Genomic DNA, 25,381 nt, shown 5'->3' with positions numbered 1-25,381 from the left:
ATGTCAGTGTGAGTTTGTTGGGACCATTTAAAGGCTCAAAGATGTTCCTTCAGCGCTGCGTCAAACCTATGTTATGGCAGCAACAGAAAGTTTGCTGATTTTTTTTTTTTATGTTAAACTTTGAATTTATAGTTAAAATGCCCATCCCAAGTGTTAAATACCCACAAAGTTACAGGATGGCTATGTTCAGCTCACTCCCCTGCAGCCCTCCCGTTTAATTTGCTGGGAGTCGTTAGAGTTCAGTACCTGCAGGTCCAGAGCGGTGAGCTGCTTTCCCTTCTCTCCTGAGTTGCGTTTATACTCCTCGATGGTCCAGGACGGCTGGCCGCGCTTTCCATCTGACAGGCTGGTGAGCCTCAGGTCGGTGTACAGGGGGCTGCCTTTCACGTGGGCCTTAATGGAAGGGGTGAAGGGGTGCGGAGAGAAGACCTGTTCGCTCAGGTAGGACTCCTTCGGTGGTTTCGGGGGGTGGTGGGCTTGGGGGAGCTCATATTGACGCTCTCGCTCTGCCTGGAAATGGAGAGAGGATTAGAGAATCAGAGTAGTTAACAACAGGGTAATTTATTCAACCCTGTGAGCATCTGCTTTAGAACAACAGCTCTGTAGTCTGATTTATTTTAGGCAACAGGGGAGTTACTCATTGTAGATTAAACGGGGCCTTTCACTGAGCATTTAGAGATGCTTTTAACTTCACAACTCTCACTGAGTGTAACAGGTTATCTGTGAGGCAAGGAGCACAGGATGTTCTACATAACAGAGGGTTTATTACAAATTATTTTAATATCATCAGACTGTTCATGTAAATGCTCAGGCACACAGTACAATGTTAATCTGCAGACTTTAGACAAATAGAGGCAGTCCCCTCTCCAACCTGCTGATCATATGAAGCGTGCACTGACATATATCATAGTGTTAAGTCTTCCTTGCTGATGTCTGCAATATGCATGACAATTAGGGCTGCCCCCTAATAGTCAACCAAACATCAGTCGACCAGAGAGGTCATTAGTCGGCAAGAGTCAATTAGTCACAGAAAAAAAAAAAAAAGTGAAACTCTGCACCTTGTCATAATACCAAACCTATATGACTGGACCATGTGTGAATTTAATTTGAAAGGACAGACACAGGAAGTGTCCACGCTCAGCAGTCAGACAGGAGTCAAGTTAATCAGAGAAACCCCGGTCAGTGGAAGTAGCAACCTGAATCTAGCTCTGGGTGACCAGACAGCCCCAATTCCCCACCGGATCAGCAAACTTTCTGTTGCTGCCCTCACACAAGGTATACCCAGGGCTGCCGCTGCTCAACAGTCCACTGTGCTGGTTGTTTTTTTTCGCTGGCCAAATTCAAGCTGCTACAGCCACCAACTAGCACACTGTTTCCTGAGGTGCTGCCCACTCACCTCCCGGCAAAGCAGGGAGGCCATGTTCACATTTGCATATTTCCATAGATGAGTCTTGTCGGTTACGTGTAGCCACATGGTATACACATACATTTGTGCTGTAAATGTGTTGTTTATATATAAAACAAAACAGTCGATTAAATTTCCATTCACAGCGTGTACTCTAACAGAGTTTAATATACCCTGTCTGATATAAAGAACATTACTCATCCAACACAGATTTAATTAATTTTCAGGGAGCAGTTTTTCTTAATAGCACACACAAAATGAAGAATAAAGCCTTCCTTGAGACGGAGTATTGACTTCATTGATCCCGCAGCACTTACAAACAGCTGCCATCAATACCAACCACGGTGAGAAACATCTGTCTCCAGGGTCAGTGAAGGTGATATGAATGTGTGTTTGTCTTTATCAAGCAGAGGAGCTCGCTGTTGTGCTTCTCAGGTTGCAGTCAGCAGCCTGTGTTAATTGGATGGCTTGTGAAGCGGAGTCTTTAGAGAAACTGAAGTGTGATACATTACTCTGACGAGGCAGAACATTCATGACTCATCAACAGTCACCACTTCACCATGGAAACCGTCCTCGGCAACTCATTGACTATTCTCACAACAGTTAACTTTAATCTGAGTAGACCGCAGGAATCTGGACACGTTCACAACAGTTCATTAAAGGGAAACTCTGCCGATTTCCCCGCTCTTCCAGACCAGGAAGATATTAAATTAAAGTGCAAATAATGTCAATGTGGAATTTAAATGTGCATATCAATAAAATAATAATAATACACTCGTATTTCTGGTGCCAGATTTCTTCTACTCTATAATTTCAGACACCTTTAATATTTTTTACCCACTCACTGATGTCAAAATGTGTATTTTATTTCACTTTAAACTTGTAGCTATCTGTTATTTATCTTGTGTGTGCAAGTATAAATTAGACTCCTTATGTTTACCATAGGGAGCAACAGAGCAACAGTGGATATGTGACGTACAGGGCACCAAAACAGCCAGACGATGCCTTAATGGCAGCAACATCTTCTGTCTTCTTTATCAAAAGGTAGACAGTGGAATCTCACCTCTGCAAGTACAGGAATATGAACGTGTTGCTGCTCAGTGACCTTACATTTTCCTCATACTACAGTCTGCGTCATGACCCATAAAGTGGCAAATAACTGGCCTTATTGAATTAATGATAACATGGCCTGATTGAAGCTACAAAATGCCACTGGATCTGGCTTCTGATGGCGTTCAGGTGTTTTTACATTCAGGGCCCTGTTGAAATGAGATATAGCTCATGGTCTAAAGTGCGTTTAGGGCGTGTCAAACTCCTCTTATCCTGAGTTAAAGGATGCGTACTTTTATGTCTAGGTGACTCCAAATCACGAGAGCTTCTTACATTTTGCCTTCCATGGAATACCTTCTGGTACAACAGACTGCCGTTTAACACAGGTTTAACACGAGCACTCAGATGATCAAACAGATAGTTATTAAACCAGCAGCTGATCACTGTTATCTAATCCACCTTAATTAGAGACAAACTGAAAAGTGCTTTGCTGCTTGTTCAATAGAGAGGCAGTGACCATACTGTAAGTCTCAGTTTTGCCTGTAGACCCTGCCAGTGTTGGGTGGCATTACTTTTGACAGTAACTAGTTACACTACAACACTACTGCCAATAAAAAGTAACTTCTTATGTTACAGCGTTACCTACAGAGACAAGTAACTCCTTAGAGTACTCTTGTGTTACCAAAAAAGAAAATCCCTTTGCTATTCTTTGAGCATGTTGCTGCTTATTTTATCCACAGGATGCACGTTCCTTAAAATGACTCTCCCTACACTGAATAATCTGTATCTCTGCATGCTAATAACAGGAACGACAGACAGCAATATTGCCTTCAATATGCTTTATTAGCGCTTTATGTTTGATTACAAAACATACACCGATCAGCCAGAACATTAAAACCACTGTCAGGTGAAGTGAATAACTTCAATTGATAATAATAACTAACATTACAATGCAATGATCCCCTGGGAAACATTTGGCCACTTGACACGCACAACCCACTTAAACACTGTTGCAGACCAAGTACCCCAATGGCAGTGGCCCCCCAGCAGAAAAATATGCCATGCCACACTGCAAAAACTGCTCGGGGATGGTCCAGGGAACTTAACAAAGAGCTCAAGGTGTCAATCTGGCCTTTGAATTCCCCATATTCCAATCTGATTGAGCATCCGTGGGACATTTTGGTATCTGGCTTCAAAACCAACAGGACTCAAAGGATCCGTCGCCAACCTGTGCCAGGTCCATGCCTTGACATGTCAGAGTCGGGTCAGATACAAGGAGGCCCCACTGTGGATTGGGCATACCTCTGGGGTACTGACAAGTCCCACAAATGCTCAATCAAATTGGGGTCTGGGAAATTTAGAGGCCAGGTTGTCGTCTTTGGGCCCACCAACATCAGGGAGTGCCTTTGCCATGAGGGGGTGTATTTGGTCTGCAATGGTGTTTAGGTGGGTGGAGCATGTCAAGTGGCATCCACATGAATGCCAGGTCCAAAAGTTACCCAGCAGAACACTGCATTGTAACAAGATAATCAATGTTATTGACTTCACCTGTCGGGGTTTTAATGTTTTGGCTGATCAGTGTACCATCCTGTGGGTACAAGCGTGGCCAACGGCATACATTTTTTGTTGTGTTTTTCTAGCAAATCTGAACTATCTGAAGTACATAAATATAAACACAAACTGAGGGTACCCGACAGGTGGCAGCTTGGCAGCCTTTTGGCTGTTATATCGATCAGATAATGAACTATTCGTTGTATCATATGCCATCAAATCAATATCATGATTTATTGAGCATTTTACCATGATCACGATTAACAAATGATTATTTTGTTTTTGTTTTTTGCCTTCATAGTACACTGACAGGGATTGTACTGTAAATACGCTCAACTATTAAAAGTGGGATCTTTTTATTTATTGAATATGTTGAACAATTGAAATCAAATGTTGGTGAAGATTCTCAGTCATCCAGATCATAAGTGCTGTATCGTAGGCAACTGGACTTGCTTGAGTTTCTTGAAGACGTTCCGCCTCTCATCCAAGAAGCTTCTTCAGTTCTTAAGAACTGGTGCGGAGTTGCAGGCTTTAAACTCTGTGTGGGTGTGAACCATTACAGAGTTGTTAAGGTCACGTGTTGTTAGGGTTAGATGGGTCCAGGTGAGAATGGGTGTTAAGTTGTCTGGGGAGGGATCCAAAGACTGCATCATAGGTGAGTGATAATTGGTGTCATAGTTTAACGGCTTTGTTTAAAGACGGTCGTTCCAGTTTTGACGTAAACGGCTTCTTTCACGCCTCTTTCAGACCGTCTTTCTTCTCTGGCCAAGATGTGGACATTGCTGTCCTCGAAGGAGTGTCCCTTCTCGTTTTGATGTAAGTGGACAGCTGAGTCTTGACCTGGCGAGCTGCTCTCCTGTGCTGCGCCATGCGCTTGTTGAGTGGATGTTTTGTTTCAATGTACAAATCGGCTGTGGCTCAGAGTTACAGAGGGTCGTGTCTGTGAATGGGTGACTGTGACATGTTGTGTAAAAAGCGTTTTGAGTGGTTGGATGACTAGACAGGTGCTGTATCAATGCAGGTCCATCCATCCAAATCTGTGCCATGTTGACATCAAAGGTCACATACAAAAAAAGTCACATTTTAGTTTTAATGTAAAAAGCAAGCGCCCTGAAAATGTAGAAAATAAATAACTTGCATTTCTTGCAAACAAAATAAATCATTTTAGATACTGTCATGCGAAAATTAGAAAATAACATAGGGTTTGTAAATTTGTAAATTACTCGTTGTTATCGAGAGCTGCTTTGTGGAGGCACTTGTTGCTGAGTGCTCTGTCTGTTTTTTGCACTGTTCATATTTGGTGATGGGATTGTGCGCCAAGTGCAACAGATTGGTGTTATCACCTTCAGTTGCTGAAACAGTTTTTACGCACTGTTTACATTTGATTTCTTTCTGTTTGATGTCGTCTTCACGAAAGCCAAAATGTGTCCAAACAACGGACACAGCATTTTTTCCTTGGTACAAGTTGCTCAATTGCTCAGTCGACTCGGTGTTTGAGTTCTCCTCCATGTTGCTCCATGTTGCGTTTTTAAGGGGACAGTATATGAACACACACACAGTGGGGAAAGTATAAACAGAACTTAAAAAAAAAATACTGATATGGGCAAGATAACGTTGGTTCGAGGTTCTGAATGTCTGTTTCGATTAATTGCCCAGCCTTAACCCTGCCCAGAGTACTTCGTGTCCCGTCTTGTTTTCAGCACAAAAGTACATTTTGTTTTGTGCAATCTGGTCCGACCCTCCTTAATATGCAGCCTGGAACACAATATAAGACTATGTATAACCCTAATTTGGCTGTAATGGCTCTGATTTTCCAGATCAAAGGGAGAAGAGTTGGCACATTAGGTCGAAGTGATCTCTATTTAAATCTGAACAAATCTAATGTGTAAATGCAGGTAAATAAGGAGCGATTCAGACCAAAGGCAACGGGCCAGACTGTGGTTTTCAAAGTGCCCTAAATAGCAGGCTCATCTTGAAGTAACAGCTGGTGGGCTTGTCGATGCTACAGTCCATTGGCAGAGGAGCTGACTGTGGCAGCTGAGTCCCAACCATCATTATCCAGGCTCTTCCTTTTCCTCTTATTATTTTCCTCCACATTGACGAAGCTTGAGAGAGGACAGAGGGCGAGTCGATCAGTAAAATGAACATTACAGTTACGAGTCTGTAGGATGAGGTAACACTCTGTACAGTATCACAGGACAAACCTGTGTCAGGATAAACCCCACTCTCCCCATGTTAGCGGATAGGATGCTATTGCATTAGTTACTAAACTATGTGACCACATACGAGGTGAGATACATCAACGTTGGTCAGACAGAATTATATAAACAGTTTCACTAAATCAGCTTCTGTTTTTAAAAACATAATACCTCCGCGCCGCACATAGCTGTGGCCACTGGCATTATGTTTTTGAGTTGTCTGTCTGCTCCGTTCTCGTGAGCATGATATCTAAAGAACACCTTGAGGGAATTTCTTCAAATTTGGCACAAACGTCCACTCAGACTCAATGATGGACTGATTAGAATTTGGTGGCCAAAGATCACTGTGACCTCACACAATTGTTTTGGCTGTAAGTCAAGAATTCTTACGCTAATTTTAACAACATTTCACACAAATGTCTAATAGGAATCGGATATAATGAAGTGATGACATTTTACATCAAAAAGGTCAAATTGTCACCCTCGAATTATAAGGTTCTATCTGACATTTTTATCAGAATTTAGTTATTCATAGATTCTTATTCTATAGCAGGTTATTAGCATTATGTGAGTCTTTTAAGTTATATGCATTTTTTTTTTGTTTGGAATGTGAACATCCGCAACGTTGCTGCACAATCATCATGGCGGGAACTGCGCATTGGTTCGACAGCCCATTGGTTCGACATCCCATTGTTCCGACCATATTAAACTCATTGTTCCGAAGTCCATTCCGAAATCATCTTGGTGCCCTGTGGTTAAGGTCTGGTTAGGTTTAGGCACAAAAACCACTTGGTTAGGGTCAGGAAAAGATCATGGTGTGGGTTAAAATGAAAAAGAAAGTGACAAACACATAAGCCGTGAGCCTGCTCCACCTCAAGGTGGTCGCGGCGCACCATATGCCCGCCGCGAGCCGTTCAGCACCCCGGACAGTCGGACTAATGGGATGTCGAACCAATGACATGGACCCCATCATGGCCATCCGCGGTCTCCCCCCAGGTGGCCCCGGTGAGAAATCAGCTTCATTTTGTCCCATAAACCCACTTTTGCTCTGTTAACTACTGTTAGCTCTGTTAGCACCATTAGCAGTGCAGCATAGCTAGCTGGGCTAATATTAAAAAAATGTTAAAGAAGTTTTGTGGCACAAAATTAGCTGCTTACTCACTGGGGCTAGCTATGTCATCCGCCACCGGGACAGTGTTAACAGCGGTAATCGTGAATAAGCGCCGCTGCTAGTTAGCTCCCACCTAGCCTAGCTGCTGCACAGTGCAGAGAATCCAAGGCTAACATTAGCTAACCAGTGGAGGATGGAGGGTGGGCAGTGGGCATTGTGTTTCCAAATGTGAATGCAGTTAGCTGGCTGTCAGCAGAGCCAACAGAAAATACAATAAAAGACATTTACAGTACTTCACAAAACATTCTGTATTTCTATCCACCTCTAAATGGACAGGGCTTTAAAAAGTGGTACCAAAGCTCACTGAGTCAGTGAAGCACCAGACCAAAATGAAAGGCCTCTTGTGTTTCATGTCATTTTGCATTTTTCTTTCCTTAAAAATTAACAAAATGAACCCAATCTGACATCCTTAGTACAGAGATTATCTGGAATATCCTTACACTTTATCAGTCCCACTCTCTGTGCAGTACAGTCCTGGTTAGATGTGTTAGAGTAGCTGTTTGCTGTCTAAGCCAAGGAAAACCTAAACTAATGGTTCCTGGAATAATGTGTTTAATAACCGACCATATTCCTGCCTTAAACTGACCTCTACACTGAACAAAATATTTATCACTGAAGACAGAACCTCATAATTCTGAGCAGAGAGTGAGCTCTTAGGATTTGAAGGCTCTATCTGGCCATTATCTAAAGTCATATCTCAGGAACAGAGGGAGATATATTCTGTATCTGACCAAATGCCCATACTGAATTGGTGACTCTAACATTGAAACTGTGCTGATTGTATAGATCTGTGTGAAGCGTCCATGTTTTCACAGACATGGATGTAATTTGTAGGAAAAACTAAACTTGTGCGTGAAGGCCTACAACAGCAAGGCGGTAATTCTAGTTTATTTCTGTGGTTATTATTTCAACTACCTGGTGGAAAATCTTACTCCGTCTGTCTCTGGGTGCAGATTCGTGTGTTCATGTTGTGATGTTCTGAACCATCCAGATATTTCCTGAGAAGCTTTCTGTTTGCTGAGCTGTGGTTATCACGTTTGGCTGTGATTACACAGCTGTTTCAGAGCTATGAGACCGGTGATGTGACTGACTGAGAGCGTATTTAATAATTACCACCACCGCTGATGTGTCACCTTCACCTTGCTCCATTGCATACTCTGCTGCTGCACATACGTGCACCAAAATAGAAGGTGAGGATGGAGACGCCCACACAGTCTGTGCGCCCTCTTACTCAGATTTCAGCTGAGGGTGCCGTGCAAAGCCTTGCAGAAAAACAGAACCCAACACCTCTGGCATCTTATATGTATTTTTTATTCACTGTAATTATTGTGTCTACACAGTATAAATCACTTTTAATATCCCGGCTATCCTATAATTATCTTACTGGGCCAGTTTCCCCATGTGGATAATAAAGTTTCACTGTAATATTGAGGCCAGCGATGAGACAGGAAATCTGTTAGAGAGACACATGCAGCATTAGCCTCAGTGAACATGCATCTGGTCACATACCCCTCCCTCTTTTTTATAGGACATGTTCTGCACAGATTGAGACATCACTCTGGTTCCTGTTTATGCTGCTTCCACCAATATATCCAAGAATACTTCTCCCAGTGCCTCACAAAGGTTTGAACTGTGGAAACACATTCACCTATTTCCAGGTTTTGTGCTAAACTGGGCTAATGGCCTCCTGCTTCACACAATAACACAGTTTGATTTTTAAAATAAGATCACAGTCCCATAAAATGAACTAGTTCATGTTAAGTTTTTTTAAATGAGCTGCTCCGAGCTCTTCTTTTTAAGTAGCACCTCCTCCGACTCACCCATCCATCCATCCCCAGCCCCAAGTCACTGCCACTGCCCACTTCCCAAACCAAATGACTTACTGTATATAACGACAGCGACATCAATCTGTTCCAGTGTGTAATTATAGAATCAGAAGAGGCTTGGTGGTCTTGACATGTAACACAACAACGTTGGCCTCTAGTGTGACATACTACGCACGTGTCAGCAGCGCTTTATACACAATAACAACAGCAAAACATGTCAACAACAATCATTTACTGTCCCTGTTATATGGCAGCTGGGCGGTATAACTGTAACCAGTGTAACCTTTAGTGATGTCTGTGTTGTGTTGATATAAAAAGGCTCAGACTGTGGGTATGTCTGGAGGCGATCTCCGTTTATTCCTGACAACGGGTGGCAAAACCAAAAATCCTCGGTCACACACAACCACACAAACTCCAGCCCCTACACAAATCAAGTGACACAACATTACATTAACATATAATCATAGCTTAATAGTGCTAACACATGGAAATTACCACAAGAGCAATGACACTTACCTCTCCCACAGAGCACAACAGCAAAAGGGGAGAGGCGAGCAGGAGACACCCCATTATAGGTGGGGTTCCCCCAGAGGTGAACGCAGGGTACAGAAACTGGTAATCAAACGTTCCACATACTGAATATGGAGATGTAAGTGTGTCAGGTAATAACAACTGAAACAAATTTTGTGTAATTATAATACTTAATATTACAAATGTACATTTAACTTTGTTACACATGTTACTGCTGTATAATCGACCCTGTTTCATCACGACTGTATGATATATATCGATATATTTTCAAGCACGATATTGATTTAGGCAACACAGTTTATATCGATACAGGGTCAAGTTGCGTTACATGACGCATACCAGTGTTCATCTCCTCTCACACTCTCTGCACAGCTCCGCCCCCCTCACTCACTCACAAGTTCTCCATCAACACTCAGAGAGACACAGAGCTGCTCCTCTGTTTAAACTGTCTGTTCATTAGTCTACAGTGTGACATCTGTCTATATGCTGCACGTGCTACGCTACGTCAGTCTGTGAGATGAATGAAATGAGCGCAGCAGCACACATGCGTAACAGCGCTGTGCTGCTAGTTTGTGTGTGAGGTGGTGGTAGTTGTAGTCTGATGTGTCACAGTAAGACAGCGCCATGATACAGGCGACAGATGGCTTTAATTAAAAAATTGCAGCAACAAAACAGACGTTTCATATACAAGACGTATATAACCGTCCCTCCCTCGGCCTCTCTGTTGATGCTCTGTGCAGAAATAAAATTCAAAGATTTAAATCATTTTCCAGCACTAGATTCATTTGAAACGCCAACAGATGGAAAACAACGCTTTAACTCCGCCCACAGAGATTTTTAATTGTTTCAAACCTACCTGATCCTTTTATAGTCATGTTATAGTTTAGTGTCCTGAGCTGCAAACCTTTAAACCTCTGTAGCTCCAGTGCTGTGTGCAGGAACATGAACGTGCAGCCCTGCTGTTTGTTTGATATCATTTTTCATGTACATGTTGTGCAGCTGTTTCTTTTCAAACGGGGAAAAAATCTCTGGCTTTGTGTTTTATTTTGATCACAGTCTGTTTTTATGAAAGTGTCTGTGACATCTCAAATGAGGCTTTGACCTGCAGCTGAAAACATGTTGTAGAAAATACCAAGATATATCGTGTAGCACCGTTCAGCCTGAAAATACCCAGATATGAATATTTGTCCATATCTCCCAGCCCTGCTGTGTATTACTATGGAATCACAAGCCCTTTTACACAGAGGTGGCGCTATAGGGCCGCTACAAAGTCCCTTCTTTATGTCTCCTTTGTAGAGGTGGGTGATACCACCTCTGAAACCAAGTAATACAGGGCCAGAATCGCTGATATCAATACTGATACATTACTTCTTATTATTAAAGTGGCTTCTTAATGTGGAGGGAAAACGGTACGTCATGATTCATGAGGTGAATAATTAATCAGCTTAGGTCACAGTAAGTGATGACCAATTACAGTTTGACAATGTAACATTAACCAAGCTGAAGATCTGATTTGACTAAAATATTAATGTCACTATACACCTGGATATTCCTCATCTGAGTCTCTGTGAACAGCCTCTGCCTGTGAACTCTGTCTCTGTGTCAGAGGTCTGGATGTTGAGGTGTTTCTATTCTCCTCCTTTCTTTTCAGTTGCAGCTCCAAGTTCTCTTTCATTAAGCCATCACTGCTATTATGTGTCTGATAAAACTAGCCAGGCTCGGACTTACTGTCCACATTGAATGTCCGCGGACAGCTACGGTCACACAGATGTGTATGCTGTTCTATTCATAGTAAAATTAAGGGTCCGTGTCAGTCCCACAGCAGTACACAGAGGGCTGGGAGGTGAGCTCACCGTCCTCCTACTGCTGACATCAGATGAAAGAGAAACTAAGATGCTGCTGGATCTCAAATAAGTTGACAGAGTGCAGACGACACAAAAGCAGCAGAGAAGCAAAGAGTACATGTACTGGATGTGTTCACGACTACAGAACGTTGTTTGCAAACAGTTTTACTCTTGAAATATAAATCCATACGATGTAGAAGAGATAAACTGATCTGTTTCTTGGTATTGATCCTACTGACGCTGGGATTGATCTTTAAAATGAAAATGTAGTATCGAGAGTTCAATATTTTAGGATCGATCCGCCCACCCCTACTCCTTTGCATTTTTACACAGAACTACATGACGGCGGGGTCATTCTGCTCCAGTGTGTGATTACAGACAGCATCCCAGCATTACGGAATCAGAAAAGGCGTGATGGTCGTGACATGTAACACAACAGTGTCAACGTCTAATGTGACATATAACATACATGTCAGCAGTGCTTTATAAACAATAACAATGGTGAAACATGTCAAGAACAATCATTTACCATCTCTGTTATATGGCAGCTGATCCTGTCCTCTGCTCGGAGGGTAAGGAGCTCCCGGACCTCATTGTTTTTACAATTTGCCGATTTTTACAGCTGCTGTTCTTCTTTGAGTTAGCCGCTAACTGGTAACAGCTACTTTTTAAATCTCCTGCGGTGGGTGGCATACATAACACGTGACGTTATATGGAGGTGCCAATCTGACTAGCTTACTGAATTTACATGCACAAAATATTCTGTTTTTTGCCGCTATTCTCAAAAAGACAATATTCCTACTAATCTGTTTACATGGCTAATGAAGGTGAATATTCCACTAATATTCCTGTTTACATGCAGTGTATACTGCGCTGATTAATGTGCCTTTGCATGTTGTTTACCACGTCAAGATATGGAAAAGCTGGAGCTGCTTGACATTTTGCTGCATTAAAACTGGATTTGTTCAAAGTTTTCTTCTGGTGGTGACTTGTTCAACAGTGGGAGCACAGCTTCTCTCTTTCATTCATTCAATCACCTTCTTGAAAGGGTCAGTGTTGTGGTATCGATGCATATCCAAAAACCTGTTTATATCCAAGTTTTTCATAATGTTATAAAGTAGATGTGTTTCTCCTTGTGACCAAAAATGTAGGCTTTTCTTTTGAACATGTATCTCTACTCAGCCTTCAAACTGTTGACTAGTTGGTTAGTAGGGCTGGCTTAAATTAATCGATTCATAAAATGTGGAAAGCTTAAACCCCGCTAATGTTGCCAGCAGTAAACGCTATACGCACTAAATTATTATCAGCTGTAGCATAGAGAAGCTCCGGTTCTTTTCTCTGTAACTGTGAGCTTACTGTTTTTATGTTTTTTATGCCTTTCTGAACTTCACTCAGTAATGTGACTTTAGGAATATGATTTATCTTATTGACATTTTAGATTTGTTTGCAGTGAGATATCGAGTTTATATTGTGACTTTGCTGTTTTAATATCATTTTCGCTGCTCTAGAAACATTAAGTCATAAAATATTCCATTTAAATCCTGTTCTGAAGTTATTCTTTTTATTTAATAATCCCTTGTAAAATTTACAGTATAAGTTGTCTCAGAATTTCTTTCACATTCTTGCAAAAATTGGTGTTGTAACTGAAATATGCACAGTCGAATTAATATTGAATCAAATCAAATGGAATCGGGACCTTGTGAATTGAAATCAAATTGATTCCGGAAATTGGTGACGATACCCAGCCCTATTTATAATCTTAGGGGACGCAAACACCTCCCTTCTGGGTAAAAGTCGAATAACAGAAGAATATGAGTGAACAGGTAAATGTAGTTAGCGTGAAACACATGTTCTTACAGGTGGAAAGAAGGAGAGGAAATGGTCTTTTTCGTACAGTATGGGGGCCTGTACACACACCAGGGACACATACATGTATTTTTAAAATTCATTCTGCATAATATGTGACCTTTAAATTGCATATGATTATCGATGTGCTCCTGGAGTCTAACACACAGTAGAACTACCACTCCTGTGTCAGTTTTATTACCTGACAGTGAGGTGGTGTACGTGCTGACACAGCAACAGGCTGCAAACAGTCAGCTCAGCATCAGGACCCATTTCAATTAACATCCGCTCCATTTAACTCTGCGCTGAAAGGTCACGGGGAATGACTGGTGTGTTAAACACCTGCTGAGACGTTTTGACATTTCAACATGCTGCTTTAAAGGCCTGCCCCAGTCAGCAAGGCTGTGTGGGGAGCATTACAAAGAGGCTGGAAATGTAACCTTAAACATGCTAAGGCTGGGCTGACCACGTCTGACTTTTGCAGTTTAAAATGTTGCACACACAGATTTCACTTATCCAAAAATAAGCTCTGTAAAATTGATCTAAATATCAGTCCAGCGTGCAACTGTTGTGGGCAGTAACCAGCCTCACTAGCCCAAATGTTCTGGCACTGCCCAAGACTCACAACATATTAAATGGATAGAGGAAGTGTTGAGTTTGAAATGATGGCAGGATGCACTACATTTACAGGGCAAACAGGAGAATATACTAGAATATTCTGTGTGGACTCACTGCATACTAGTGCTGCACGTTTTGATAAAAATGTGCGATGGCGATTTGAGTGGACAATATCGCGATTTGCGATTGCGATTACAATATAATACATAAATGTTATCATGAGTCTTCTTGCTTGATTCAGTGTTTCCCCTACATTACACAGTCAGACACGCTGCTCACACAACAGCGCAGCACGGCACTGTACACACAGCGGAGCGAGTCTGTGTTGCGTTCAGGCGTTGTCACGTAAATGAAAAATTCCAGCACGCCACAGCACAACACAGCAGCATGTCAAGTGGGATGACATTTTTCTTTTGTTATTATATAGTTTGTTATGGAGTCCGTGATTTCCCTGTGACAGTTACAAATGTTTGCGTAACTGTGCTTGGAAGTTGTTTTATGAGGCTCTGGCGGCTTTCAGTTGTCTCTTTGTCTTTAACATTACTGCATACACGTGAATAACTCGCGTCATATGCACGTAAAATTGCTGATTTGATGAATAAACTTCTGCCAGTATGTCTTCTGTGCCATACGTCCCCAAAGGATCTCAATGCTGATTGGCTATCACGGCGCAAATTGGTCACTGAAGTTCAGATTTATTTAACTCTCATGAATAAGTGTATGATGTGTCGCACTACTCGCTTCATTCGTGCCGCTTCATTCGCATCTTTCGTGTCACGTTGCATCCATCGCATCCATTGCACCACCCAGTGGGAATTCGGGTCTACTCACTTCTTTACATTGACTTTACATATAATTCATTCGCATGATTTTTTTAATTCACACCAAATGCGATGCAAATTTTCACGTCACGTTACTCGCACGAGTTTGAATGCTAGAATATTTTATGTTGACTTGCTTCATATGCGTGAATGACTCACGTCATACATGCCTGAAATCGCTTAATCGATGAATGAACTTCCGCCAGTGTGTCCATCTGTGTCGTACATACACGGAGGATCTCAATCCTGATTGGCTATTGCAGTGTGAATGGGTCGCTGAAGCTCAGATTTTTCAACTCTTACGAATGTGCGTATGACGCAAAATCACGCTACTTGCTTTGCTCGTGTCATTCCTGTCACATCCATCACACCGCCCGGTGGGAATTCGCATCTATTCGTCGCTTTTCATTGACTTCACATGTAATTCACTGACACGAATTTGAACACTAGAATACTTTGTGTTGACTCGCTTCATACGTACGAATAACTTGCGTCAAATGCCCGTTAAATCGCTAAATTGATGAATGAAGTTCCGCCAGTATATCCTCAGCGTCATATGTCCCTGGAGGATCTCAATGCTGATTGGCTATTGTGCCGCGAATGGGTCGCTGAAATTCAGATTTTTGCAACTCTTGTGTATACGCATATGATGCAAAATCGCGCTCCTTGCTTCATTTGCGCTGCTTAATTCCAAATATTTTGCATCCATTGTGCCGCCCAGCGGGAATTGTGTCTAATCACTTCTTAACATGTAATGCACTCGTTTTCAGTATATTTCTATCAGAAATTCTGTTTTTACTTTTACACTTTTGTCAGTGTATGTTTAACTTTGAAAACCCCAATAAAAAAGTTGGGGGGAAAGAAAGCAATTAAATATCCTCCGACATGTTGAGGCATCTATTTGAAATATAATTATTACACAATGAAAGAATTCTCTGAGCAGTTTATTTTCATCCCTCTGATGATATATCTGTATCAGACATTGTTCCTTCCAATTAGTATTTCCATTTTTGAACCCACACAGCTGCACTCTCTGTCCTGAAAGCAGCAGGAACAGATTTTCCATCTCATTTGAAGCAGAGCAGTCACATCCTCCTGAGCCGCACTCAGATGGAGGATGTCTCTGCCTCCAGTTGATACTTGTTGACAGGTTACAAATGGAGAGGCCTGAACTGAGAGTTCTCAAACACCCAGGGGCACCCTGTCCACTTGGACATTTTAGTCTCCCTAATTTGACAGGATTCACTCCTCGTCTCGTCAGACAGCTGTGAATACATGTCTTGGCAGTAACTGAGCTCCTTTTACACCTCGGCTCAGATTTAACAGTGGAATCTGCTGGTGTATTTCCACACAGCAGCTGTGTTGGTGGAAAATGGAAGCGTTCAGGGCTTAAGGCGAAAAAATCTCTGTGTCTGAGACGTATTCAGGGGTTAGAAGGAAGAACGGAGGGTTCACGAAAGGAAGACATTATCATTTATGCTAACGAACAGCACAGAGGAAAGATGTCAGAGACAGCCTGCTTTTCACGAGACATGGAACAACCAATCAGTGGGAAAAGTAACCAGCCAGGGGGGTGAAACATTTCTGCTGTAAAAGCCCAAAGTTGGCAGCTACTGGGATATTCTTATGCCACTTTCCCATCAAATGAGACGATCTTAATTATTGCCTGACTGCAAACATGTAGTGAATCGTGTAGTAAAGGAGAATTGAGCTTCTTGTGTGTGTTAGCCCACACAATCTGTAAATAGCTATTAATATTTAAAACCACACAATTACCTGACCAGTGTTCATTTCGAAAACAAAAACTATGAAGAAAATTTTTCATCAATGACCAATTTTCTGTGACGAAAACGAGATGATGACGAGCGAAGAACAGATCATGATCGCAAAAACTACGACGGAATCTATGTTTCATTTTGGTTGACGAGACCAGACATGACAAAAATGCTAATGGTTGCCTGTCAGATATTGAAAGCCAAGAACAGCTATGCTTGTAATTTTCTTCAAATACTGCATGAGCGACAGGCTGGTAAACTCCAGTAAATAGTCTGCACCAGGATGTTTCGGTAGCCAGCAGAAACAGTCAGAGCAGCGTCAGCCGTTGGTGCAAGTTGTGAGCTGTAATTCAACAGTAAATAATCAGCCGTGTGTGTCTGACTGTGGATGGTGGAGCTGCTGAATGGATCTGTGGAGTTTGTTAGTTGCAGCGGTGGCTGTTAGCAGCTAGCTCCACTGAACCTAACTGGATTAGTTTAAAGACAGTAATAGTACAAATAATAAATAGCAAATGGACTGCAGTCGTATTGCACTCTTCTAGTCTTCTGATCACTCAAAGCACTTTTACACTGCATGTCACATTCACCCATTCACACACTGGTGGTTGAGGCTAACATGTATGGTGCCAACTGCTACTCAGTAAGCAGGTGGTGCCATGTACAGTCACTCTCACACACCGATGGAACAACCATCGGGAGCCATTTGGGGATCAATATCTTGCCCAGATGGAAACGTATGACGGCTGTGGTACAGAGACAATAACACTAATTCTGATCATTTCTGAATGTGAATCCTCACGTTAACTTGAAGGTAAATAGTGTAAAATGTCTTGTTGTCTAACGTTCCTCACTGTCTCCTCAGTCAGAAACTGCACAACTTTGAAAGCCATATAGAACATCCGATATTTGTCAAACTTTTAACGCTCATTCCTCTGTTCTGGATTCATCTCTCTCTCTACAGTGATGTCGTATAAGCTGACTGTCATCAGGAGGTGGAGGGGATGGTGGATGGGTGAGACAGCTGCTGAGCTGCAGACCACCAACCAAGACCAACAAACGACAAAACTCTCTAACTTGCTAAAAAAACTTATAGCGGCTTTTTAAACCCAATTCAGACCAAAGTTTCGCGACAAGACGAAACCATTTTAGAACATTGCAGAGAAAAGTGTCAGCGGTGTGAACTGGCCGGTCTGAGCTTGACTCAAGCCGGCTGATGGTGTCACCTGACACTCAGCTGGTCAAATGGCCGGCGGCTGGGTTTAAAGCACATCACCTGTTTCAACAGCCAATCAGCTTGTAGTGAAGTCCACTGGTCAAGCTGCAGAACGCCGCATTGACAGCAGTTGTCTGTTTCAACTTGTCTCATCACAGATCTTTGGTCTGAACTGGACTTCAGCCCCCAAACATGGGTGTGTTAAGGAGCCTTTCACTGTTTTTCCAGCAGGGATTGTAATAAAGAATTAGAATAAAGAAACAGATAGACTGGCCCCGAAATACTTTCTCTGTGAGCAACAACTCCAAGCCGTGATATAAAATCCTGCTGTTATCACAGAGTATTTTACTTCTCTGTAAATGAAGTGGATATGTGCAGCACAAAGTGCAGGAACATCGAGTTCTTTTCACTTCTTTGTGTTTACACACAGTGTAAGCATTGATCTACAGACACCTCTGTGATGTAACGTATCTGTCCATGTACTGAATCCATGCTTTATGATCTGTCATGTTAAATGCCATGTGTTCCTGTCTGATTTAAAAGTGAATAAAAAAGTGTCTCTACCTCTTTGGCTTTCCGGTGTCTGTCCTTGCTGTCCCTGTCCTTGTCCTTGCCTTCGTCTCCGGGGTGGCAGGAGTAGGAGACCGTCCTCCAGTCCCGCATAGAGTTGCTGATGCTGGCGACTTTTGGCTCAGTGACGCCGATCTCCTCGTTGAGCGAGCGTGACGACCTCCGGGTGAACATGCTCTTCCTCAGAGCTTTAACCCTGAGGCTGTCGCTGTTACTCCCGTCTGAGCAGCACCATTCCGAGGCGCCGTTGTCCATTTTGGCATTGTGTCCGGTGGTGTGGCACTGGAAAACACGAGGCGACAGGGAGGTGTCAGTGTGTGGGTGGGTGTGCGGTTTGTCAGGGGTGGCATTGGACCCTGATGCAGACACCGTCTCCCCGTGTCTCCCGTTGGCCTCGGGCTCCTGGATCTTCTCATCCAGCTTGTTGAGTTTGGAGAGCACCTGTGAGATCTCGCTGCGAACCCCCGACAGAGACTCCAGCTTTTTCTCGATCTCGCCGATCCTCAGGACCAGCTTGCACACACTCGATTTTAACTCATCGTCTGTGTTTTCCAGTGAGTGGAAGAGGCGGTCCAGCTTGGACTTGGCTAGTTTGACTGTGTTGCGTTCAGGGGAGCTGTCGCCCTCAGACTTCAGCGTTACCTGAGAAAGAGACCCATTGCTGTTGTAGCATGACGATTGGACAATGCCCAGAGAGTCACAAACACTCATATCATCCAGAAAACGAAAAATGTCACTGATGTCATCACTGACGATCTCAGAGTCCTCTTCACAGTGTTTGAAGGTGTGTCTTTCTCTGTCAGTGTACTTCGCTGGGTAATCCTTCACCTTCTTCTGCTCCGCTTGCTCGGTCTGAGTCCCGACACTAGAGGAACTGTCCCCGCCCTGAAAGGACGGACTGTTTTTCTCCCTGAACCTTTTGGCTGCTTCTCTTTTCTCCAAACCTGCAGGCCCGCTCGCCGTCAGTGCTACATCCTTCATTTTTATCCCATTAGTTTTCTTTGCAAAGCCTGATGGAGAAGCTACAACCTTTTCCTTTGGGCTCTGGAAATGCGGCTCGTTGTCGGTGCTGATGATGGTGACATTGCGATGGTGGTTTTCTTTGAGAGGTTTCGTGTTCAGAAACGACCTCTCAAAGTCTGGAGGTCCCTCCTCTGTGTTGAGGCTGAGGCTTTTCACCGGCCACGACGGCTGCTTCCCTGTTTTGTTAGTGTGCTTCCTGCTGCTGACGCACTCTGAGACTGTGGTTGGACCGAAGTACGTGGACGCCTGGAGGTCGTCCAGGCTCTCGTGCTTCACCCTGCGTCTGTCCTGTAGAGGGGAGTTGAGTGGCGGCTCGAAGTAAGGGTTACTGTAGGGCAGTTCGAAGCTGTGGTTGAAGAAGGTAGCAGGCTTGTGCAGCTCCCTCCTGTGGTAGCCGTCAGCAGCCTTACTGCCCTGTTTTTTCTCAGCGGTGACCACCTGGAAAAGTCACCCAGACAAGGACTGAGTCAGCTTTAAAACACATCCACGCAGGAAATACAGCAGAGTACAGGCCAGTCCCCAGAGGAAAAGGATGGTATTGAACGTTTCTGCAAACCACAAATACATGTGTACTCTTCATATTCAGCATAGCCACATCCCTAAAGTGACGGAGTATATGACCTGCAACAATCGACAAAACCAGTAGAGATTTAGCGACACATTGCTGTTTTTCTAGAGACTTTTTAGGTCCAAAAAGTGGTCGTGTTTTTGACTGATGTATCATTGCGTTTCCTACCAAGATACTTGTTTTCCTTTTTTTCCCCCCTGAGACATCGCTGGTATTGTGGTCCGAAAAAGCATTTATTAATTAATTTATTTTTACTGAGACATGACTGTATTTCCTGCTGGGATAGTGGCATGAAAAAGTGGCATTGCTGCTTTGTCAGTGGGGATTGTGCCCTCAGCCCACGTATTTTAAGCCAAAACAAGATCTTTTCCGAGCCATAACCAAGTGGTTTTTGTGCCTAAACTAAACCACTAATCACAGCCATGTTAAAAAGTAAAGTTTCAGCGTATCTGCCATATAATAACATGCAAATGTAACCGTATAGTATTCGTAGTTTACAGAAATGTACAACACCAACATTTTTTCAGGTGACCAGGTTGCAGAGAATAAATCAAACTGAACCGTGGAGGCCTCCTGAGTAGTGATGTGACGTTCGTGAACGAGCCAAGTCTTTGAACCGGCTCTTTGAAGTGAACAAGTGAACTGGCTATTTAGAGTGAACAAGCCAGTTCCTAATTTCTTTGTTTTTTGCTTTAATTTACTCTGTATCCATTAATTTCAGATTATTTGATCCGTAACAAGTTGAGAGAGACTAGTTTGTGAGGGAGAAAGACAGTGCAGCCGCTCACTCACTTCAAAGAGCCGGTTCAAAGACTCGGCTTGTTTGCGAACGTCACATCACTAAAGCTAACCCACTATCCGCTAGCACTTGCTTGTATTGACAGGCTTGTTGTTTATAAACGGCGTTGCTATGGCTACACCAAACTTTATATCTGCGGAGTCTATTCTGGGTCCACGTTACAATATCACGTGATGAGATAAATCATCAATGCGATTCGTCGTTGAACGCACACAGCAAAAAAAAAACAAACAAAAAAACAAAAATGAACGAATGAAGCGCATCTTTGAACCGGCTCTTCAAAGTGAATGAGAGCCAAAGAACCGGCTCTCACAAGTGAACGAGAAATCCCATCACTACTCCTGAGGTCATATTGTAGAAGCAAAATGCGAATGGATTCCTAGACTGAGTGAAAACATTTCTACACTGTAAAGAAAGAAAAAATTTCAAGGAGCTCTCAGTCAAGCTGTGTTAATGTGAACAATAAAACTGACCTTCAGAATAAAAGGAGGGAGGTTAGTGTTAAAATGTTTTTTTAACAAGAGCAGGAATTAATATTCTGTGTCAGAGAAATGGTTTAACACTTCCTCCCTGTACGAAACAAATGAGAACACTGTGGGAGTCCCACCTCACAGTCAAAGCATTATTCATATGTGAGGATAAAAAATGGGTCGGGGGACGTAACTTCAGATATAACTCATCCTTTAACAACATTAGGTGTTAAAAACACTTGTTGTTAACAATAATGAGTCTGTTGACCAATCAGAGGATGACTCCCTGACTTATCGACCAATCAGAGGCTGTGGCAACTGTGCAACTAAAAAAGCTTAACGTCCAGCTCTGAGGAGACTGCCGAGCAACCAGCAATAAAAGAGACTCTGCATGAACAGGCTGCACACACACTGACCTCAAAAGACTCGGAGGATCTTTATTACTAATTGGCACATTGCATATTAAAAGGCATAATGCCATTTCATTGAAAAGCCTGGCTTTTTAAGATCAGATGTTTTTCACTAGAGAGAATGTTCACTAAAAAAGATGCATGTCCTGCATGTGGTGCAATAAAAACTATTTGTTTCTAATTGGTGTAGATTTCAGGGGGGACACAGGGGACGTGTCCCCCTCAAGATTTAACACGTGCATTTGCCCTCCCCCTTAATGAAAGCATGAAAGTAGCAGAGAACTTTTATTTTTGACAAAATTAAAGACATTTACACCATAAATTGGAGCAGTAAATGCAGATGTGTGCATAGAAATAAACAAAATGCAGGATTTTCTGGGAGAGGAACTTTACGCCACATTTACAGTGAAACACTCGAGCATGCATTTCAAAGACAGGCTATCTTTAATATGAATGCACATTTTATATGGTTTTTAACTTGGTTATTATGTTATCATTTTAATGCAAATGCAGATTGTATTTGTGGTTTTCAATATATAAATTGGTGAAATATTTCAGTGTATGCAAACTTTACTTGAATACAGTGTTAATACTGATAATCGTGACAGTTTTGGTCACGAACTCTAATTATGATATGAAATCTTAGCAACAATTCATCCCCATTTCCAAACTCTGACCGTTTGCTTATGTCCTTTAGCAGCATCCTTAGAATAAAAGCACAAACCTGTGGTGAAAAGGCCACGAAGTTGTGGAAGTCCTCCTTGAAGACGTTCCTCTTCTGGATGCAGGAGTGAACCGAGAAGGGCTCTGAGTGGCCGATGTGCTGCAGGGACTCCTGGTCGGTGGTGGACTCGCTGTCGATGTCCATGGGGAAGTAGGTGCTCTGCATCTCGCAGGGCGGAGAGTGTGAGCTGCTGCTGGAGTACTGGGGCAGATGGTGCAGCTTGTCCAGAGACGCTGCTTTACACTTCAGGTCCTTGCTGACGCCCAGGAGGAAGTTAGGGTCCGAGGTGGGGATGAACTGCAGGCAGTTGTTGCAGTCAGATGATTTAGGGCAGGGAGGGGCGCTCTGAGCTGCAGGGTGCTGCTGGGGGCGGTGATGATGGTGGTGGTGATGGTGTCCATCCCTGGGGTGATCCATGTGCTCATAACCCAGCCCCCTGTCACAGTCCTGAAACTTGTAGGTGTCGTTATCAGACCTGCACAGCTCCACCGAGTGGTTCTTGTGGAACTTGGGTCTGTGCCCGATGGGGAGCTTGTCTTTGGCAATGCCTCCGTTCATCTGGATCAAGTTGAACATGGTAACGATGTCTGCAGCCACCATGAGCTTCTTGGACTGCGGGTCCTCCATGGAGCAGCGCATCTTGTCCTTGAACAGGGTGGCTGGGAAGGAGGGGTCCATGCAGGCTGTGTAGAAGAGCAGGCTGCGGAGCTTGGCCAGCTGCACCAGCTCAAAGCGAGCACACAGGGACTTACACAGGTCCTGGTAGGACATGGTGTTGTGCTTGGTGTCCAGCTCGTCCAGGATGCGCACCAGGAACAGAGAGTACTCAGGCAGGTCCATGGCTGCTGGGTGGACGGGGACAGGCCTACAGAGGAGGTCCTACCTCGGGAAAAGCTCGGCACCTGGAAACCACACATCTACATGTTCATTCAATGCAAATGTTTTATTCTCTGCTCCTCTGACAGGAGACAATGAAGCATCACAGAGTCAGAGCTGCTCACATGCACAGACCCAGAGGTGCAGTCAGATTCAAAACGACACAGAGTGCTGCATTTATAACACACATTTAAAATCAGGATTATATTTGATGTGAAACCTTTGAAGCCTTAAACCATCCTGCTCCATGACGGGACCAGTTCCCTGTGAGTCCACCGACAGCAGCTGCAGAGCGGCTCACAGAGCAGGTGCGCACACACACTGATCTCAGCCTTATTTCACATGCATTAACATACCGTCACTCACCCTGAGTTGTTGGGAACACAGCGGAGGATCATCTGATGAAGTCGGTGCAGCACAGCATGTCTCTGATCCGAGAGCCAGCACAAGGAAACATAAACTGAAGCATCATCTGGATCCGGATCCGAAATCAGAGACTAACTTTAACGCATCAGATTATCCATCAAATTAATAACAAAAAACCAAACGCTCACATGCACGCGCACAGGTAAATACTGCTGAAATAACAGTTATTGTGTGGGTGATGATGTGCACGGGTCCATGCTGCAGAGCTCCGTGAGGGACAGCGGGCTGCACCGTCTCCATTGTCCGACGATGCCCTCTTGTTTTCGGACTCCTGTCACAGCTGCGCTGCTGTGATGAAGAGGCTGTCCGCGGATTGAAACTGCATGCTGTGCTGAAAAAGGACCAGTATCAAAAGAGAACAGACACTGCAGGCTACTTCCGGTCCCTGCTTTCAAAATAAGAGCCTCAGAGGGGCGCTCCTGCAAATCAAGATTATTATTTTTTATACTACAGATGATGGAATATTTAACAGTGAACAAATACAAGTAAAAGTATTGTCTTCAAACTGCTGTTTAAGTGAAAAATAAGTGACCTACGTAAAAGTGCTCATTATCAAAATGACCCTTGTCAGAGTTCTATTATAGACTATATTATGGTATTAAACTAGGCAGTAATTATAGGCTTCCCTTCCCCTATATTTTGATTAAAAAAATAAGGAAAATTAAATTGCTTTGCTGCAAAAAGAAACCGTCTGAAATAGTAAAGTAATCATAAAAAACTTTTTTCCCCACCATTTTAGCTCATTTTTAGTAACTCCAATACTTATCATACTCCCATTGTTACTCTATTAGACACTATTTTTTGCTTCTGCTCCTTGAAAACACTTCTGTCTTGTATATTTGTCTATTCTGCCAGATATCTGATTCTCTATTGTTCTTAAACTGGGCCCAGTGAGTGACCCTGCCCCGGGAACACACTGGTTGTTCTGGTTGTAAGCGTTAAGTTGTGGTGACTGCACTTAGTGTTACTGTAATTTGAAGCATTTCTGGCACAAGAACTTTTCTTCGGGATAAATAAAGTTCCTTTGACTTTAATTGAATTGAAATAAACTTATCAAACTGCTGTTATTGTTCCTACTGGCTTTAATATTATGGCATAGTGTAGTTTACTGTGTGGTTTGTCCAAGTGGTGTTGCCGTACCAGTGCCGTGCACAGACATTTTAATGGGCAGTGCTCAGGTGGAATTTTTTTTTTTTTTTTTTTTTTTTTTTGGTCACATGAAGTGCAAAAAAAAAAATATATTGTGAGCATGCAAAGTACACTTTGCCGGCAGGTTTCTATCTGCCAGCACCCTGAGGCCGGAGTATACATCAGTGCACAGTAATGAGCAGGAAAATGTCTAACTTACATATAAGGTGTCTGAATATCTATACCCTTATATACCTGACTGCTGCTGCACACATATCCATTTTCTATATTTATCATTTATTGTAACAGACAACAGCAAAGAAAGAAAGAAAAGATGTTTTAATAGTGGTTTCATTTCACAACAGTGTCAACTGATGCCGAGGTTCAAGGTCAGAGAGATGTGATGCTGCTCTGCAGGGCGCTCGATTTTTGTGTAGCTGCCACAAGGGAAGTTAAAGAGGGAGGGGCAGGGGCTCGACTCAAATGCAGTTCAGAAATACTTTATTGATCCCAGAGGGGAAAATGTTGTTGGGCAAACA

The 25,381-nt window shown here is 43.0% G+C and overlaps 1 protein-coding gene across 1 annotated transcript in view; it reads right to left on the bottom strand.

The window, feature by feature from the left end:
- minar1 (membrane integral NOTCH2 associated receptor 1) overlaps window positions 1-24,817 on the bottom strand; it is a 43,199-nt gene extending 18,382 nt beyond the window's left edge. Inside the window, exons 1-4 of the mRNA XM_033626639.2 lie at window positions 23,655-24,817; window positions 22,413-23,314; window positions 18,413-19,879; window positions 247-510 (exon numbers count right to left, since the gene is read on the bottom strand). Of these exons, the coding sequence (XP_033482530.2) occupies window positions 247-510; window positions 18,413-19,879; window positions 22,413-23,252 (2,571 nt within the window). The 5' untranslated portion in view covers window positions 23,253-23,314; window positions 23,655-24,817. The remainder of the gene's footprint in view (window positions 1-246; window positions 511-18,412; window positions 19,880-22,412; window positions 23,315-23,654) is intronic.
- Window positions 24,818-25,381: the final 564 nt, after the last annotated feature.

The sequence above is a fragment of the Epinephelus lanceolatus genome, chromosome 2, assembly GCF_041903045.1.
Source record: "Epinephelus lanceolatus isolate andai-2023 chromosome 2, ASM4190304v1, whole genome shotgun sequence".
NCBI lineage: Eukaryota > Metazoa > Chordata > Actinopteri > Perciformes > Serranidae > Epinephelus > Epinephelus lanceolatus.
This window is presented reverse-complemented; position numbering and strand designations above follow the sequence as displayed.